This window comes from Nicotiana attenuata, unplaced genomic scaffold (genome assembly GCF_001879085.1).
Source record: "Nicotiana attenuata strain UT unplaced genomic scaffold, NIATTr2, whole genome shotgun sequence".
NCBI lineage: Eukaryota > Viridiplantae > Streptophyta > Magnoliopsida > Solanales > Solanaceae > Nicotiana > Nicotiana attenuata.
Window position 1 is genome coordinate 205,936 of NW_017670243.1, and position 16,943 is coordinate 222,878.

At 35.4% G+C, this 16,943-nt stretch overlaps 2 protein-coding genes across 2 annotated transcripts in view; one reads left to right on the top strand and one right to left on the bottom strand.

Moving 5' to 3' along the window:
• Positions 1 to 1,156: 1,156 nt before the first annotated feature.
• The window catches only part of LOC109236548 (protein CLT2, chloroplastic), a 32,621-nt gene continuing 16,834 nt past the window's right edge, over positions 1,157 to 16,943 (bottom strand). The window contains exons 9-10 of the mRNA XM_019402743.1: positions 2,128 to 2,253; positions 1,157 to 2,013 (exon numbers count right to left, since the gene is read on the bottom strand). Of these exons, the coding sequence (XP_019258288.1) occupies positions 1,859 to 2,013; positions 2,128 to 2,253 (281 nt within the window). The 3' untranslated portion in view covers positions 1,157 to 1,858. The remainder of the gene's footprint in view (positions 2,014 to 2,127; positions 2,254 to 16,943) is intronic.
• Positions 2,247 to 5,325, top strand: LOC109236550. Its single transcript, XM_019402745.1, has one exon. The coding sequence runs from the start codon at positions 3,290 to 3,292 to the stop codon at positions 3,953 to 3,955; it is 666 nt and encodes a 221-aa protein (XP_019258290.1). The 5' UTR covers positions 2,247 to 3,289; the 3' UTR covers positions 3,956 to 5,325.

The window sequence follows — 16,943 nt, forward strand, 5'->3', positions numbered from 1 at the left end:
CACTAATTCCAATTACAGGATGACTTTCCAAACAGACTCTAAGGACTGCTTATTAAGTCGCAAATTACTAACCCACATTTACCCTTGTCGGTTGTTACGTTGATGCATTCTGCTTTTCTGTTAAGAGGAGTTTTGGAGCGAGATCTAGTGAGTATAACATAGGGGCATTCAAAATGGAACATATGATAAAAGGGTTGTTTGCACTTAATGGAGGTCTGAATCTTAATAATTCAGATCTCAAACATTAAGTGTGTATCTTAATTATTCAGATCTTAATCATTAAGTGTGTGTGTTTTTTTTACTTCACAAACCACTTAATGGGTCTGTATGATTAAGATCTATACCAGCGACTTAATTTCATTAAGATGCATCACATATTCATTATTAACTCCCACCATCGCCTATCACCATGCCGCCACCACCACCATACTCAACCGCCACCACCACCACCACCACCACGCCACCTTCATCCTCAATCATAGCCGCCACCATTATCAACCATCACCACCCACTATCCCCACCACTCCGACCACCATCATTCTCACCCACAATTAACACTCATCCACCTCACAACTAACCACCACATCACCATCAACAACCACAGCCGGTACTGCCATCTTATAACCTACCACCACCCACCCACCACCTTCCTCAGTCACAACTATTACCACCACCTGCCATTACTAACTATAGCCACCCACCACCACCATCCTCAATCATAATCGCCACCACTACCAATCACTACTAGCTACTAGCATGAACCACTCTCATCAACCAAAATTACCACCAACCACCGCCTCTAGTCGACATTCACACGTTAGCCATCACCACCAACAACTATCATATTTTAAAAAAAACTATATATTTTATTGACAAAATATTAGATTAGTTAGTATTTCATTTGAATTTTATGTTTATTAATTCTCAAATAAAGATAAATTTTATACATTCAGATGTTAAAAATCAAATAGTCTTAATTATTTCTATTCAGATTTTAATACACATCTTAATATATTCAGATGTGTATTAAGATTAAGACGTCTTAATCTTAAAAAACAAATGAGACCTAAAATGGAACATCTGTTTGTGTGTGTGTTGGGTGGGGGTGGGGTTGGGGAGGGGGGGGGGGATAACTGATCTCCACAAAAGTTCGTGATTGGTATTGTTCATACCACAAGTTAAAAGGCTGAGTAAACTGTTCATTACAAAGGATACAGGAAAGTTAACATAATGACAGATCGATATTCTTAGCATTCGCAGATAATGACATTACATAACTTGTTTCACCATTTGGTGAAGACTTCACTGGAATAACAGAAAAGGAAAAGCTGGCAATAGATAACTCGCTTCGCTACTTGATAGCCTAAATTTCTTTCCCTATTTTTGCAATCGAAATAATTACTTCGAATAAATTTATTTCTGGAGTCCTGTGCCTACCCATTAAAGAAAAAAAGAAAAAGATTACACAAATGTCTCTTTTGCAGGAAAACCTCAGCAAAAAGATCTAGCAATTAAATTTCTTTAATCAACCGTAGGCACTTCATAGCAAGAGTCCTTTGGTATTGTGATCCACTTGTAATGTCAAAACACTCTTAACAGTGCAAGTACACCCCAGAATACGTCAATGCTTGTGGTGGTTAACTATACCTTAGCCTGTGATGACATCCAGTAGTAGGACTAGTCAATTAACCACGACATTGTTAAATCCATTGTGCTGGTAGGCCGCACCGTTTGGCCAGGCAACAATGCATCTTAGAAGATGGAGATTACACCCTTGTGGATTAATGCCTTTCCAAGATGTTGACTATTAAATCCAGAATCTTGATAGAAGGACATCAGTTGCAATGATTCGAACGAGTCACAATTCTTTGTCCTGCTTCTGAGCCCGTGGTATGTTATACAAGATAAGACCAACGAGAAGGACAGCACTGCCGAGAAGGAAATAGGGGCTCAAAACTGAACCTTCTGGGAGATATGGCAGCGGTATGGAGAGAAGATACATTGATAAAGGCACTACAAAAGCAGAGAGGAAAAAAGATGTAGTTGGTCATAGGACTGCAAAAAAGTTGAATATAAAAAACAACTCTAAGTATTGTGTTCGGAGCGTCTGTGAGAGGGAGAGAGAACCTGATGACATCACAACAAGGGATGAAATCACAGCAGTCGAGATTTTCACAAGATTGAGAATTGATATGTTGAAAGCAATATTTGTAAATATGTAAAGAAGGGGTAGCAACGGCGCCCCATCACAACCTGATCAATAGACGTGCCAAAAGGACAGTAAGACTCATCAATCCATGATTTAGGGGGAAAATGCTTCTAACTTTATAATTCTTTTATGGAGAAAAAAAATCACGTGTTCACATCTACTATGGGAAAAGATAATTAAAATTTTGTTTAGCTACTTAAGTTCTACATCAGAGCTGCTGAAACTAATACATGTTCGTGACATGAACAATATGCTTTGAAGATTGGGCTTCTTTTATAGAGAACTAGGTTTTGATGTAGGTTCTCTATTTTTTTGGTATACAGCTTTTGTATACGGGGTTTCACCATTAAATTATTTACCTTATTAAAAAATGTAACATTATTGCCAGCAGTAAATGGCCATCGAGCAACTACCAGAAATTTGTGCTATCATTCTAATTTTCTTCTTCATGTTTTCACTGATAAAGTATAGCTATGGACTGAATCCTAAGAGACATGTACTAATATGCAAACAACTAGGCACACAACTAGCTTATATTTCCAGAATACCTTATGATAGCAAGTTTTCAGTTATACAATTCACGTCGAGTCGCAACCGACATTAAGTTTTTAAATCCAGTTTCTGTGCTTCGTTTTTATTATTCCAGTACCCCCAAGTTCTACGGATATTTTCACAATGTAAGTTAGAGCAATCTACTAACAAATAACTGAAAGAAGTAGTTTGTATAAAGTAAGGGAAAGTGAGACTTTCCCACATCGATGGTCTAAAGCCCCTTTATGGGCTTTTTAAGTTCTTGTCCATTTTATATATTTGTTTAAGAATACACACTATTAAGTGTATGTGCAAATATTTGTTTATATATATTAATATTAGATACTAGTTTCCTTACAAGGATATTCAGAAAATCTGCAAGTATCAATTTTGTGGCTTGTTGTATCCTGAAGAAGATTGTCTGTATTTTCTCCAAATTTGTATAAGGGCAATAACTTCTTTAAGGAAAGTCGTTCTCACGCCTCAAGCCTTCTTCAATTTCGTTTTCTATTATTATTTTTCTAACAATCTTAAAGAAGTTATTCTGCTATGGAGAACATTCTGTCCGTTGTTGAAAATCCAAAAGAGTTCATCAAACTCGATAGTTTTGATGGATCAAACTTTACTCGCTGGAAGGACAAGATGATTTTCCTACTGACTGCTCTGAAGATTTTTTATGTTCTTGATCCACAATTGCCTGTTGTGCCAGATCCTACTGCTGAGGATTTTGATGAAGTGAAAGCAACGAGGAAGAAATGGGAAGACGATGAACTGCTGTGCCGTGGACATATTCTGAATACATTAACAGATCGTCTCTATGATCTGTATCAAAATTTGAAGTCTCCAAGGGAAATCTGGACGGCATTGCAAAGTGCTTATGAAAACGAGAAACGAGGTATCGATAAATTTCTATCTTTAAAGTACTTCGAATTTAAAATGGTTGATACAACACCCATTATGGATCAGATTCATGAACTGCAAATCTTAGTTTCAAAACTAAGTGATCTTGAAGTTAAAATTCCTGATGCACTTCAAATCAGTGCTATACTTTCTAAACTGCCTTCTTCTTGGAATGACTATAGAAAGAAAATCCTGCATTCTTCTGAGAAATTGACTGTGGAACAGTTTCGAACTCACATTCAAATTGAAAGTGAGAATCGAATTCGTGATACTTTTATGCAACCTTCGAGTTCCACAGTTAATAATGTTAGTTAGAATAATAACGGAGACGGAAACAAAAATCTGAAAGTTTCAAATAAGCCTCAATTTTAGAAGAGGAATACTTTGAAATGTCATCATTGTGGAAAGAAAGGCCACAAGATTCGTGATTGCAGGTTTAAGAAAGCAGGAATTAACTTTAACCATGGAAATTCTGGAAACTCGGGAAGGTCTGAAAAAGCAAAAGCAAACACAGTTGAAAGTTCTTCACAAGGTTTGGTTGCAATGGTTTCTGTAGTACCATGTAATATGGTTACAGAACTAAACATGGTTGTTGCTGCTATTAAGAGTCAAGAATGGTGGTTAGATTCGGGTGCCACCGTTCATGTCTGTTATGAGAAGAATATGTTCAAGACTTATGCAGAAGTGAAGGAACCCGAGAAGGTTCTCATGGGATATCATATGACTGCAGATGTTGCAGGAAAAGGAAGTGTTGAGATCAATTTCACTTCTGGGCAGAAGCTAACATTGCTAAATGTGTACTATGTTCCCGACATGAAGAAGAACTTGATGTCTGCTAGTTTGCTGTCTAAGAGAGGCTTCAAGATAGTCATAGAATCTGATCATGTAATAGTATCTAAGAATGGTTTATTTGTTGGAGAGGACTACACTTGTGATGGCATGTTCAAACTTAGTATTAATGCAATAAACTATGTTTCTGCTTATATTGTTGAGTCCAATTCTTATTTATGGCATGCTAGATTAGGACATTTAAATTTTGGTTCGTTAAATTATATGTCCAAAAATGGATATATTTCTTACAAGCATGATAATGTGAAAAAATGTGAAATATGTATACAAGCAAAAATGACTAAGAAACCTTTTTGTAAAATTGAAAGATTCAGTGAATTGTTACACTTAGTACATTATGATATATGTGAACTAAATGGAAAGTTAATCAGAGGAGGCAAGAGATATTTTATTACTTTTATAGATGATTATTCTAGATTCACATATGTTTACTTGCTTAGAACAAAAGATGAAGCATTTCAGAAGTTTAAAGAATATAAATCTGTTGTGGAAAATCAAAAGAATACTAAGATTAAGATTCTTCGTAGTGATAGAGGTGGAGAATATTTTTCCTCTGAATTTAATAAGTTTTGTGAAGAGAATGGTTTGATACATCAAACAAGTGCTCCTTATACATCACAACAAAATGGTTTGGCCGAAAGAAAAAATAGAACTTTAGTTGATATGATTAATGCTATGTTAATGAATGCACATTTACCACATAATTTATGGGGTGAAGCACTTTTAACAGCTTGTCACATATTAAATAGGGTGCCTTCAAAAAGCTTACATGTTTCACCATATGAACTTTGGAATAATAGAAAACCTAATTTAGATTATTTTAAAGTGTGGGGGTGTATATCATTCTATAGAGTTCATGATCACCAAAGAACAAAACTAGGTCCTAGAGGAATTAAAAGTATTTTTGTTGGATAAGCTCAAAATTCTAAGGCATATAGATTGTTGGATCTAGAATCTAATATTATAATAGAATCTGTTCATGTTGAATTTATTGAAAATAAATTTTTAGATAACTCTGTTGATAAGGAAATGACTGAATCAAATGAAAGTGATAATAATGCATATAGATTGTCACATTCCGAAATTACTACAAGTAAAAATCAAGGTGACAATATACAAATAGAACTAAGAAAGAGTCAAAGAATAAGGAAAGAAAATGTCTTGATTCTGATTTTATCTCTTCACAGTCCTTAGTCTTTCTTGTAGAAGGAGATAGAAAAAATATCTGTAATCAAATTCATATCTTGTTAAATGTTGAAGAAGATCCGAAGACATTTCAAAAAGCTATGGCTTTCTCGAGATGCTGCCTTCTGGAAAGAGGCTATTAATGATGAAATGGATTCAATAATGTCCAACAATACTTGGGTTTTAGTTGATCTTCCAAATGGATCAAAACCCATAGGTTGTAAATGGGTCTTTCGAAGGAAATATAATACAGACGGTTCTATCCAAACCTTCAAAGCAAGATTAGTAGCAAAAAGTTTCACTCAAAAAGAAGACATAGACTATTTTGATACTTATGCTCCTGTAGCAAGAATAACGTCCATTAGAGTGCTTTTATCGTTGTCTTCTATATATGACTTGTATGTGCATCAAAGGGATGTTAAAACGGCCTTTTTAAACGGAAACCTTAATGAAGAGATTTATATGCAACAACCTAAAGGTTTTGTTCTTCCAGGAAATGAGAAGAAAGTATGTAAATTGATAAAGTCTCTCTATGGTTTGAAACAAGCACCTAAACAATGGCATGAAAGGTTTGATAGTGTTGTACTTTCAAATGGATTCATACATAATCATGCTGACAAATGTATCTACTCCAAGTTCACAAAAGAATACGGGGTTATCATTTGTCTATATGTTGATGACATGCTAATTTTTGGTACAAATATGCTTGTATTACTGAAACCAAGAAGTATCTAACTTCAGTTTTTAAGATGAAAGACTTAAATGAAGTAGATACTATTCTAGGCATAAAGGTGAAAAGAGAAAACAAAAGAATGACTTTATCACAATCGCATTATATTGATAAGATCCTTGCTAAGTTCAGTCATTTAGGCATAAAGGAGTTTAATACTCCTTATGACTCCAGTATCAAGCTAACTGAAAATACTGGACGAGCAATAGCCCAATTAGAGTATGCAAGTGCAATAGGTAGTATGATGTATGTAATGCATTGTACAAGACCTGATATAGCATTTGCTGTTTGTAAACTTTCAAGGTTTACTAGTAATCCAAGTAATGATCATTGGAAAGCAATAACTAGAATACTTGGATATTTAAAATATCCAAAATATTTGGGCATTTGCTATAATGGTTTTCCCACTGTTCTAGAAGGATATTCTGATGCAAGTTTGATTACTAGTGTTAATGATAATAAATCCACTTCAGGTTGGATATTTACTTTAGGAGGTGGTGCCATTAGTATTTCTCATTCTACCATGGAATCTGAATTCATAGCATTAGCAGCTGCTGGGAAAGAAGCAGAATGGTTGAGGAACATGTTATTAGATATAAAGTTGTGGCCACAACCCATGCCAGCCATTTCTGTATTTTGTGATAGTGAGACTACCATGTGTGTGGCTCATAATAAGATATATAATGGGAAATCAAGACATATAAGCTAGAGACATGCTTATATAAGAGAATTAGTCACAAATGGGACTATAACTATTGTGTACGTGAGATCGAATAAGAATTTGGCTGATCCACTTACCAAAGCATTAACGAGAGATGTAGTACAACAAACTTGTCAAGGAATGGGGCTAAAACCCTTGAATTAAACACAAGCAACGGGAACCCAACTTTGAGTTAGTATACACTCTAACAAAATAAGTTCAATGAGGTAATAACAAGTTGCTTTGTGTTGTTTGAGCACTGATCTCCTTTTAGAGCTTTAATTCATCTGTACTACATACTGTTATGTAAGGAGTCAATAAGTTGTTAAATGCCTGGAATAACAGGGGCAAAACAACAAACTTTGTAGTGCAAACTGTTACTCGAAGAGGCTGAGTTAAATCTTAATAAAATTAGTAAAGTCTGTAGTAACAGGGACATTGTATCTAATTTTACCTATATGAATACTAAAGTGGTGCCGCTTCAAGCAAGATTTAAAAGGTTAATCTTGTAAGTATTCATGAAATCAGGATGAGCACAGGGCTGTAAACGTGCTAAAGCATATACTGAGTTTTCTGAGTTACTAAAATAGTATTACGTGTGTGATATTTTCGGTTTTGACACAAGGAGTTGTTGTTCAAATCCTTAAGATACCAATAGCTTCGTCAGAACTTTAAAGTGTTTGCACTAATGAAAAGTTCAAATCTAAACAAGATACTTTTCGGTATGCGTGATATTATAAGAAATATAACTAACTAGTGGGGGATTGAAAGAAATAGTTTGTTATTTGAAAGTAAGGGAAAGTGGGACTTTCCCACATCGACAATCTAAAGCTCCTTTATGGGCTTTTTAAGTTCTTGTCCATTTTATATATTTGCTTAAGAATACACACTATTAAGTGTATATATATAATACTTGGACTTGGGCCGGGCCGGTTATTAAATTAATAATTTTATTATTTATTTCTATAGCAGAAAATCTGTTTTATTTGAATTTAAAATTCAAATAAACAGACACGTCTGTTAATGAAATAAAGTGTCTTTTCAGAAAAGGCCTGACTTTTGCTCTATAAATAAACACGAGTTTCCCTACAAAGAATATTCAGAAAATCTGCAAGTATCAATTTTGTGGCTTGTTGTATCCTGAAGAAGATTGTTAGTATTTTTCCCAAATCTGTATACGGGCAATAACTTCTTTAAGGAAAGTCGTTCTCACGCCTCAAGCCTTCTTCAATTTCGTTTTTGATTATTGTTTTTTTAACACACAACACATACAATATGAAACATCGTACAATGCAATTTTGGAAAATCATACACGCATCCATAAATTATTCGAAGCTCAAACTGATCTGAGCTCAATTGTAACTTTAAAATTATGTACACACTTGTTCCCACATATACAAGACTGTCCAATAAGGTATTAAAAAATTTCTCGCAATTTTCTAACCAATTGATATGTTAAATTTAGTTAAAATGAGCATTTAAAGGGTAAAGTCTCCGCTTATCTCAAGTCTTTAGCTTAGACTTGGCTATAACATCGCAAACATGTCAACAAGTGTCAATCTACATAACTAGGGATCGTTCGATTAATCAAATGTCAACCGATACAATGTTTGATTAGTATAAACGAATAATTAACCCAACATAATATTCCCCGTATAGTGTTTGGTTAACAGTACTAAATAATATCCATATTGAATTTATGCGGGAATCTAGAATGTGGAATAAGAATATATGTATTAACTATAAGATATAACTGTTAGTAGATTGTATTTGTAAAATAATTCTGGAAATATAAAAGAGTATAAACAGAAATGAACATAAACAGAAATGACATAAAACCAATTCGAGCCCACTGAATTCACAGTGTTTCCTTAAGGAATTTAATCCCCTCCTAGTACCCAAGGTTATGGATTATTTCCTCCCAGGATAGAACGAATTACACACTGGTGTAGTGGTACTTCAAACCCCAGTGTTTCAGCGAACACAAAGTTCGGTAGCAAATCACACTTACTTTTTGCTTTGTTTGATGCTAAAAGTATGCAGAAGAAGGAGAAGAAACTCAGAAAATCGTAGTGAAATTCTGAGCAGAATAGTGTTGTATTTATAGCCAAAGTTAGGCTGAAATCTGAAGAGGTGCAACTCTTCAGAATGGCTGTTTATGCAAAACGCCCACAGCATAAATGCCATTACATAAATGGCCATTTACTCAATAATAAAGAGGGAAAATAAAGAGGGAAAATTGAAGAGGGTAGTTACTTTTCTGTTACCAAAACAGAAAAACGGATTGAATTTAATATTAATATTTAATATTAATATTTTGTTATTCAAACAAATATTTAATAACATTTCTGTTAATATTTTACTATTAACAAATAAATTTGGTCCAAAAAGTTAATCAATCAATCGATCATTTGACCAAATCCAAATCCAAATCCAAATCCGAAGCCGAAGCCGAAGCCGAAGCCGAAGCCGAAGCCGAGCCGAGCGAGCGACGACGACGACGGCGCGAGGCTTGCCTTCTTCTCAACTCTTTAAGAGCTAGAAGAAGAGCAATTGCTTATATACCCATAAAAAAACCCTCTTCCTCTTCCAATATGGGACAATGCCCATTTGCCAAGGGGGGGAACTTAAAATTTCACTCAAAAATTTTATTTCCCTCCATTTCCCATTCACCCTCTTTTAAGTATTTAATATATTAATTAAACACATCCAAAACCCAACAATCCCCCACATGAATGGGGAATGGCTATATCACGGAAGTATGCATGAAAAACTGTATGATTCGCAAGTAAGGATTAATTGCATCTGGATAAGTAGGTTTACCTTTGAACTTTCCGTAGTGAACTTATGTCGGATATACTCGATCAATCGGTAGATTTGATATCTTTGAACCGTCGAACTTTAGTATATACCTAGACAACCACNTATTTGTTGGAAAGGGCTACACTTGTGATGGCATGTTCAAACTTAGTATTAATGCAATAAACTATGTTTCTGCTTATATTGTTGAGTCCAATTCTTATTTATGGCATGCTAGATTAGGACATTTAAATTTTGGTTCGTTAAATTATATGTCCAAAAATGGATATATTTCTTGCAAGCATGATAATGTGAAAAAAATGTGAAATATGTATACAAGCAAAAATGACTAAGAAACCTTTTTGTAAAATTGAAAGATTCAGTGAATTGTTACACTTAGTACATTATGATATATGTGAACTAAATGGAAAGTTAATCAGAGGAGGCAAGAGATATTTTATTACTTTTATAGATGATTATTCTAGATTCACATATGTTTACTTGCTTAGAACAAAAGATGAAGCATTTCAGAAGTTTAAAGAATATAAATCTGTTGTGGAAAATCAAAAGAATACTAAGATTAAGATTCTTCGTAGTGATAGAGGTGGAGAATATTTTTCCTCTGAATTTAATAAGTTTTGTGAAGAGAATGGTTTGATACATCAAACAAGTGCTCCTTATACATCACAACAAAATGGTTTGGCCGAAAGAAAAAATAGAACTTTAGTTGATATGATTAATGCTATGTTAATGAATGCACATTTACCACATAATTTATGGGGTGAAGCACTTTTAACAGCTTGTCACATATTAAATAGGGTGCCTTCAAAAAGCTTACATGTTTCACCATATGAACTTTGGAATAATAGAAAACCTAATTTAGATTATTTTAAAGTGTGGGGGTGTATATCATTTTATAGAGTTCATGATCACCAAAGAACAAAACTAGGTCCTAGAGGAATTAAAAGTGTTTTTGATGGATTTGCTCAAAATTCTAAGGCATATAGATTGTTGGATCTAGAATCTAATGTTATAATAGAATCTATTCATGTTGAATTTATTGAAAATAAATTTTTAGATAATATTGTTGATGAGGAAATGACTGAATCAAATGAAAGTGATAATAATGCATATAGATTGTCACATTCAGAAATTACTACAAGTAAAAAGAAAAGTGACAATATACAAATAGAACTAAGAAAGAGTCAAAGAATAAGGAAAGAAAAATGTCTTGGTTCTGATTTTATCTCTTCACAGTCCTTAATCTTTCTTGTAGAAGGAAATAGAAAAAATGTAATTTTATTAAATGTTGAAGAAGACCCGAAGACATTTCAAGAAGCTATGGCTTCTCGAGATGCTGCCTTCTGGAAAGAGGCTATTAATGATGAAATGGATTCAACAATGTCCAACAATACTTGGGTTTTAGTTGATCTTTCAAATGGATCAAAACCCATAGGATGTAAATGGGTCTTTCGGAGGAAATATAATACAGACGGTTCTATCCAAACCTTCAAAGCAAGATTAGTAGCAAAAGGTTTCACTCAAAAAGAAGGCATAGACTATTTTGATACTTATGCTTCTGTAGCAAGAATAACGTCCATTAGAGTGCTTTTATCATTGTCTTCTATATATAATTTATATGTGCATCAAATGGATGTTAAAACGGCCTTTTTAAACGGAAACCTTAGTGAAGAGATTTATATGCAACAACCTGAAGGTTTTGTTCTTCCAGGAAATGAGAAGAAAGTATGTAAATTGATAAAGTCTCTCTATAGTTTGAAACAAGCACCTAAACAATGGCATGAAAGGTTTGATAGTGCTGTACTTTCAAATGGATTCATACATAATCATGCTGACAAATGCATCTACTCCAAGTTCACAAAAGAATACAGAGTTATCATTTGTCTATATGTTGATGACATGCTAATTTTTGGTACAAATATGCTTGGTATTACTGAAACCAAGAAGTATCTAACTTCAGTTTTTAAGATGAAAGACTTAAATAAAGTAGATATTATTCTAGGCATAAAGGTGAAAAGAGAGAACAAAAGAATGACTTTATCACAATCGCATTATATTGATAAGATCCTTGCTAAGTTCAGTCATTTAGGCATAAAGGAGTTTAATACTCCTTATGACTCCAGTATCAAGCTAACTGAAAATACTGGACGAGCAATAGCGCAATTAGAGTATGCAAGTGCAATAGGTAGTATGATGTATGCAATGCATTGTACAAGACCTGATATAGCATTTGCTGTTTGTAAACTTTCAAGGTTTACTAGTAATCCAAGTAATGATCATTGGAAAGCAATAACTAGAATACTTGGATATTTAAAATATACAAAATATTTGGGCATTTGCTATAATGGTTTTCCCACTGTTCTAGAAGGATATTCTGATGCAAGTTGAACTACTAGTGTTAATGATAATAAATCCACTTCAGGATGGATATTTACTTTAGGAGGTGGTGCCATTAGTTGGGCATCCAAGAAACAAACTTGTATTTCTCATTCTACTATGGAATCTGAATTCATTGCATTAGCAGCTGCTGGGAAAGAAGCAGAATGGTTGAGGAACATGTTATTAGATATAAAGTTGTGGCCACAACCCATGCCAGCCATTTCTGTATTTTGTGATAGTGAGACTACCATGTGTGTGGCTCATAATAAGATATATAATGGGAAATCAAGACATATAAGCTTGAGACATGCTTATATAAGAGAATTAGTCACAAATGGGACTATAACTATTGTGTACGTGAGATCGAATAAGAATTTGGCTAATCCACTTACCAAAGCATTAACGAGAGATGTAGAACAACAAACTTGTCAAGGAATGGGGCTAAAACCTTGAACTAAACACAAGCAACGGGGACCCAACTTTGCGTTAGTATACACTCTAACAAAATAAGTTCAATGAGGTAATAACAAGTTGCTTTGTGTTGTTTAAGCACTGATCTCCTTTCAGAGCCTTAATTCATATGTACTACATACTGTTATGTAAGGAGTCAATAAGTTGTTAAATGCCTGGGATAACAGGGGCAAAATAACAAACTTTGTAGTGCAAACTGTTACTCGAAGAGGCTCAGTTAAATCTTAATAAAATTAGTAAAGTCTGTAGTAACAGGGACATTGTATCTAATTTTACCTATATGAATACTGAAGTGGTGCCGCTTCAAGCAAGATTTAAAGGGTTAATCTTTTAAGTATTCATGAAATCAGGATGANAACCATGTTTGCTTGACCCTTCTTCTTGTCTTTCTTTGGAGCACGACACTCCGTAGATTTGTGTCCAGTTTTTCCACAGTTGTAGCAGTTTCCACTGAACCGCTTCTTGCTTGGGTTGTATTTCTGTCCAGAAGCCTTCTTCCTCTTTTTATTCTCTTCAACAATATTTGCTCCCATTATTGTTGAGTTTCCACGGCCTCTCTTTTCAGCAGCTTTGTTGTCCTCTTCGATTCTCAACCGAACAATGAGATCTTCAAGGGACATCTCCTTGCGTTTGTGTTTCAAGTAGTTTTTGAAGTCCTTCCACAAAGGCGGCAACTTCTCAATCATCGCTGCTACTTGAAATGCTTCATTGATAACAAGACCTTCAATGAAATTTCTATTAGTAAAAATACCAAGATTACTACTTTCAACATCAAGATTACTATTAATTTGAGTTATACCTTCAGCAAGGAGATCGTGAATAATCACTTGCAATTCCTAGACTTGGGTAATAACAGACTTGCTATCTACCATTTTGTAGTCCAAAAACTTTGCAGCAACAACTTTTTAACCCGGCATCTCGGTTTTGATTTCTTTCAAGCGCAGTCCACAGTTCCTTTGTCGTTTCCACGTCCACTGTAGACGTTATGNAATTCCGAAGGAAGTTCAACAAGGCTCGTTACCCGACAAATGAATATACACGAAGAAAAATCACTATCCAAATGGGCCATCAGACACTGGGTACAGTAGAGCTTGGTGTTACTAAGCTCGCCGATGGTGTTATGGCGGTGGTGGCCGGAATTTTCATACTTCAGTGCACGTTAGCAAGCTCTGCTTAAAGTGCGCCGAGAGAGAACATTACGGCCCTCGCAGGAATTGACTTTTCTTTTTCACTACACCAAGATCACTTTTTTCATACACACTTTTTATGTTTAGATAATTATTATATGTGCATAAATTTCAGATTTTTATGTTATTCTTATATGCCATTTTCAAGTTGAAAATTCATGAAGGATCAAGAACCCTTATAAATACTTTTGAATGTTTATTTCATTCTTATGCCATGCCTTACATTTAAGGATACCAGTATGAGTATGTATAAAAGATTTAGACTTGAAAAGTCACAAGAAGAAGTTTTAGAAAGATAAGATTTTTGGGAGTATCCTTTATTCTGAGAAGGGGTCATCGTCCAGGCCTAGGGTCCTGACCAAGGCGTTGACTTCCTGAAACTACTTGTGCCAAAGTAGGGAACACACGAGCCAAGGGTTTCGTTGCTGAGAATTTACTTAGCCATGCTATGGTATGAGACATGAGCGCTGAGAACCATGAAGCGAGTGGCACCTCGTGGATTGGGCCTATTCGATCAGGTTGGGATCGAACCCGTGCCGATCACACGGTGACTGAGACAGAATTAAGTCAGGATAGTTGGAACTCCCAAGGTATAAAGTGAAGTATTTTTTTTTATAAGAAAGAAAAAGAAAAGAATTTCTTTTAGAATATTCATAAACTGCTATTATCCAATTATTTAGAGTTATTCTTATAAGCTTTATGTTTTACATGCATTTAGAACCTTTGCTCGTAATGTATATGTTATTAAAGTTTCGTCCCCTGTTGTTGAGACTCACTGAGTACAATGGATGGTACTGACGTTCTCTTTTGGGAACCTACGTTGGTCTGCGGTACAATGTAGGAACCGGATTTGCAGGCGAGTAGGCTACGAGTTAGGACTTCCTTCTCTTCCAGTGCTATTGGTGAGCTCTGCTTTTGTTCGTGTATTATTCCTTAGAGTCATCTTTATTTAGTTATTTCTTTGTTACTTAGAGAACTGGCCAGGAAATCTCATATCCTGAGCAGTGCGTCAGTTTATCAGTAGAGGCTTCATAGACATAGTCGTTGGGTTAAGATTCAGATGTTTTTGATAATAACTTAGCAGTATTTCATTGGTTACTATGAATAAAGTTTTGGAGTTGATTTATTTAAATGTTTAAATCAATCAAAAGTATTTGGTTAGAGTATTGCCTTGTTGCATATAAAGTTTGGAGTTATAATAGATTTGATAAGCAGAGATGGTTCGCTCGGTCATGTTTAGTGATCGAGTGTTGGTCCCGGCTTGTTCAGAAAATGGGTCGTGACACACGCCCACACGCCCGTCACCTAGCATGTGTGTCATCTCAGCACCAACCACACAACACGTAATTCAGGGATTTATACCCTTACAACTAAGTTTAGAAGTGTTACTTACCTCAAACCATCCAAACCTCCGCTCAAGCAAGCCCTTGCCTCGCGAATCATCTCCAAACGCCTCGAATCTAGCCACAACAATTCAATACAATCAACACTAGCTATAGGAATATGAAAATGTTAAGTTTTTAGTCAAAAGTCAAAAAAGTCAACTCAGAAGTCAACCCCCGGGCCCACGTCTCAGAATCCGATAAAAGTTACAAAATTCGAACACTCATTCAACCACGAGTCGAATCATACAAAAACTACTCAAATCTGACACCAAAATCCTGCTCAAATCCCCAAAATTTGGCCTAAGAAGTTTTCTCCATTTTCCTAAAATTTTCACTCCAAATAACTAATTAAATAATGAAATCAATGATATATTTATGTAATTTAGCCAAAACCAAGTTAGAATCACTTACCCCAATCACTCCCTTGAAAATCTCTCCAAAAATCGCCTCAACCCAAGCTCCCCAAAATCAAATTGTGAACTAAACTCAAACCCTCATTTTTCATACTTTAAATTCTGTCTAGAAATCTCTTCTTTGCGATCGCGAATCACAAACTCAGCTACCCAAAACTTCACTCTACGCGAACGCATAAACACCTACGCGAACATGATACACTGCTTCCTCAGACTTACGCAATCGCGAACGACTTCACACGTTCGCGATGAACAATGCGCGTGAACCCCAGCTTTCCCTTTTCATCTACGTGAACGCGACCCCACCCACACGTTCACGATTCACTGCCTCACTAAACTACGCGATCGCAGACCTTAACTCGTGAACGCGTAGAACAAAAATCCCAGCTGCCCAATTAAGTCCACGCAATCGCGGACCTTCCTACGCGATCGTGTATAAGAAAAACCAGACCTGAACACCAGAAAAGTTCAACAGACTTCAGTAATTTTCCAAGTCAAATTCCACTCCGATAACCATTCGAAATCAACACAAGGCTCTCAGGACCTCAACCGAGCATACTAACAAGTCCTAAAACATCACACGAACTTAGTCGAACCCTCAAATTACATCAAACAACATCAAAAACACGAATCACACCCCAATTCAAGCCTAATGAACTTATGCACTTCTAACTTTTACATTCTATGTCGAAACATATCAAACCAACCCCGATTGACCTCAAATTTTGCACACAAGTTATAAATAATACAACGGACCTATTCCAACTCCCTGAACTAAAATTCGAGCCCGGTAACTACAAAGTCAACTCTTGGCTAAACTTCTCAATTTTCAAAACTTCTAATTTTCCAACTTTCGCCATTTACGGACCTCAAAATCACTATCCAGACACACTCCTAAGTCCAAAATCACCTACGGAGCTGTAGAACTATCAAAACTCTATTCCGGGGTCGTTTTCACATAAGTCAAAATCCGGTCAACCTTTTCAACTTAAGCTTCCAACCTTGAGACTAAGTGTCTCAACTCATTCCGAAACATCCCCGGAACCAAACAACTACCCCGGCAAGTCATGTAACGATGATTGAGCATAAATTAAGCAGTAAATGGGGGAACAGGTTTACAACATTCAAAACGATCGATGGGTCGTTATAATTCCTTGATTGCTGACTAGAGAATACATATATAT